Raw genomic sequence first — 3,502 nt, 5'->3', positions numbered from 1 at the left:
GGCTCTGTGCTGTTACATTCCCAAGAATGTACCTAAAGTACCTAAAGCCACCCTGTCCCTTTCACTTGGTAGGGGCCAAATTATTCTAATACTGTTCTCCCGTCTAAGCAGAGGGCCCTTCACAAAAGACAGAAAGAAAATGATGAGAAAAGCAAGTGAAGCAACTTAAATCTTGTCTTTCCTACCTATGAAAGAGCTACAGGGCTGGCCAGAGGCACCTCAGGATCAGATTTCTAAATATTATTTGAAATGCCGCTTTTGGGTTACTGCAAGGTCTGGGGACAACAAGCTACTTTGCCTAGAAATTGCTGCAGTCAAGGATATAGAATTTCCTTATCTCTGTTTATCCAGGATAATAAGGAAGGTCTGTCCTTTACTTTATTCTTGAAACATTTCTCCTCCAATAACCCTGGATTCAGAAGCCACTATGGGATTCATTGTTATGGTGATGACACTTCTGAACCACATCAAAGCATAAATTAAAAGAGTAAGATGCATTTGATAGTAATAACTAGTGTTATACAAATGAAAGCAATTACTTTGAAGCAGTATATGAAGCTGCAAGGCACTACTGTCTGTCACTCAGTGCAAAGAAATAGTGTCTCCATATGGATTCTACTCAGTATTGTTAACTTTTAAAATTTAATCATGTCTTTATTGATAATAAAGGCAAATAAAGGGCCAGCCCTGACTACATTGTTACAAACCAAATCCTGAATTAGTTTCTAATGGAAAGAAGATAGCTGATATTTTCATGAGAAGTGCTCATATGTAAATATCCTCACGTTTATATACTGTAGCACATATACCTTTTTGGTGACAACTGTATAAGCCCATTTCTTATTTGTTGACCAAAGTAATGAACTGTACTTCAAAATTTGTACTGAAAGTATGAATGGGACCGGATGAGGTGCCACATGCCTATAATCCTGTCACTTTGGTGGGCCAAGGTGGGAGGGTCACTTGAGCTCAGGAGTTTCAGACCAGCCTGGGCAACACGGTGAAACTCTGTCTCTAAAGAAAATATAAAATTCAGCTGGGCATGGTGGTGCATGCCTATAGTCTCAGCTACTTGGGAGGCCGAGGTGGGAGAATCGCTTGAGCCCATGAGGTTGAGGTTGCCGTGAGCCAGGACTGCACTACTGCACTCCAGCCTGGACAACAGAATGAGACCCTGTTTCACAGAAAAAATAAATAAATAAAAAGTAGGAATGAAAAGGGAAGTGAGGGCATGACCGAAGGCACAGAAGTGAGAAGAGCAGGACCTATACAGGATAATCTGTATAAACAAGGTGGCAGAGAGAGTTTCATTAGACTTTATGAGGCTCAGGGGTCTGCATCCGGGATTCCTAGCTATGGGCTTCACAGGAGAACAAAGAGGGAGAAACTCAGAAAGAAACTGACATAGAGAAAGAGAAATATAGACATATAACAACCTTGGCCAGACGTGGTGGCTTATGCCTGTAATACCAGGACTTTGGGAGGCCGAGGCAAGCAGATTGCCTAAGGCTAGGAGTTCAAGACCAGCCTGACCAACGTGGCGAAACCTTGTCTCTACCAAAAATACCAAAATTAGCTGGGTGTGGTGGCGCACGCCTGTAATCCCAGCTTCTCAGGAGGCTGAGGCACAGGAATCGCTTGAACCTGGGAGGCAGAGGTTGCAGTGAGCCGAGATGGTGCCATTGCACTCCAGCCTGGGTAACAGAGTGAGACTCTGTCTCAAAAAAAAGAAAAAAGTATGACCACCTCTCAAGGATGTGTTAATTCTAGATGGATGGATGTCAAGAAGCCCAAAAAGATGCACAACTGTAAACTATGAACATGACCAAATAGAGAGGGGGCTCCTTGCAATGGCTGTCATCCAAAGTCAATGTTTACAAACAATGAATTGGCCGCATAATTAATTGTGAATTTACTTCACAAAGAGTTGAAACTAGAGTTGTTTCAAATAAGCAAGGTGCCTTTGTAGATGGTTGTAGATTTGTGGGGTTCTACAGGGTTCACACCTGGATGAGTAAGAGCTGCAGTTCTCTTGTTTGATAGCGTTTGTAGTAACAGTCCATAAAGGTGTTGAAAAATATCACCCTGGCTAGAAGTAAAATACGGCAACACTTAGCCGAAACTTAATTAAGTGCATATATGGGAAAATAATATTTAGCTTGCAAAATTTTTATTTGGAAGCAAAATTTTTATTTTTTAAGAACAGAGCTATTTCATAAAGCCAGCTACCTCTGTGGTACAAACTCATCCCAGCTCTCTCGCCATATTCCCTCTCTGTAGACTCAGAGACCACCTCCACACCCAAAGGGACACAGGGAGGGCAGACAGACCTTCTTTAGGAGAGAAGTTTAGAAACTGATCCACTTCATGAGGCTCCAGCTTAATTTTAGGAATAATGGTCTGGCACGAGGAATCAACCTGGAGGAAGAATTTCAAACACAATTTTTAAAAACCAATCACAGCCTTGAAGACACACGCAGCAGAGCTATTTGTCACCTGTGTCTTCCTCTCGGGACAGTCCTGCCTATCCCGGAGAATAGCTGAGTGTACGCAGCTTCCCTGACAGGGAGTCATTTTAGTTCTTAACCTTTTTCTCATCGCCAAACTGGGCATTACAGCTGACAGGACCCTCCGAACTTCCTTGAGACCACCCTGGGTAACATAGTGAGGCACCATCTCCCCCAAAAATATAAAAATTAGCCAGTTGTGATGGCGTGCACCTGTAGTTCCAGCTACTTGGGAGGCTGAGGCAGGAGAATCACTTGAGCCCGGGAATTTGAGGCTGCAGTGAGCTGTGATCATACCATTGCACTCCAGCCTAGGTAACAGAATGAGATCCTATCTCAAAAAAAAAAAGAAAAAAGAAAAAGAAAAGAACGCTCAGAACTCTAAAGCTGAGTGTCAAATGCTCAAGCCCAAGACTATATCAATATTCTTTTCTAAGTTTTTGTAGTACTGTAAAGGCATTTTATTACAAAATATTCTGGTACTTTTTTTGTGTGGCATCATTCTGCTAACTTTATTCTTTATACACAGTTTGGGTTAAGTAAGAACCAAACATTGCTTCCACTCCCTCTATCCTCACTCCACTTTGGGGCTTTAAAAAGCGACTAATAGTTGATATGGGTCAGGATTCCCAAGACTGCAGAATTTAGCTGTAGGGCATAACTGTGCATTTGATCTCTGAAAGAAAATAAGAGACCTTCTAAGAGGTGGTGACCTTAGCAGAATGAGGAGGGGCCAGGGGGTCTGTTATCCCAGTTTAGCCTCACATCAGCCTGGGAGTTTTCCCTGCCTGCAATGTAAAGCAGCCTGTAAATTACATATAGCCACAATGCACTTAAATCGAGTCAATCACCATGGAAAACGGGAACTAAATTTTAAAAAGTCACAGGCGTCCACCAGCTTGCCCTGGGGTAGGGACTGTGCACCAAACTACATCCTTTCTCTTATATAACTTTATTAATATTGATTATTAATAATGTTTATAATATATAATTAA

The 3,502-nt window shown here is 42.0% G+C and overlaps 1 protein-coding gene across 1 annotated transcript in view; it reads right to left on the bottom strand.

Annotated features, from left to right (window-relative positions):
- Positions 1-3,502, bottom strand: part of CREB3L2 (cAMP responsive element binding protein 3-like 2) — a 138,551-nt gene that overhangs the window by 44,172 nt on the left and 90,877 nt on the right. Inside the window, exon 4 of the mRNA XM_011995481.1 lies at positions 2,331-2,418. Within this exon, the coding sequence (XP_011850871.1) occupies positions 2,331-2,418 (88 nt within the window). The remainder of the gene's footprint in view (positions 1-2,330; positions 2,419-3,502) is intronic.

Source organism: Mandrillus leucophaeus, unplaced genomic scaffold (assembly GCF_000951045.1).
Source record: "Mandrillus leucophaeus isolate KB7577 unplaced genomic scaffold, Mleu.le_1.0 Scaffold49, whole genome shotgun sequence".
Taxonomy (NCBI): domain Eukaryota; kingdom Metazoa; phylum Chordata; class Mammalia; order Primates; family Cercopithecidae; genus Mandrillus; species Mandrillus leucophaeus.
Note: the sequence above shows the minus strand (reverse complement) of the source record. Positions and strands in the feature narration are given on the sequence as shown.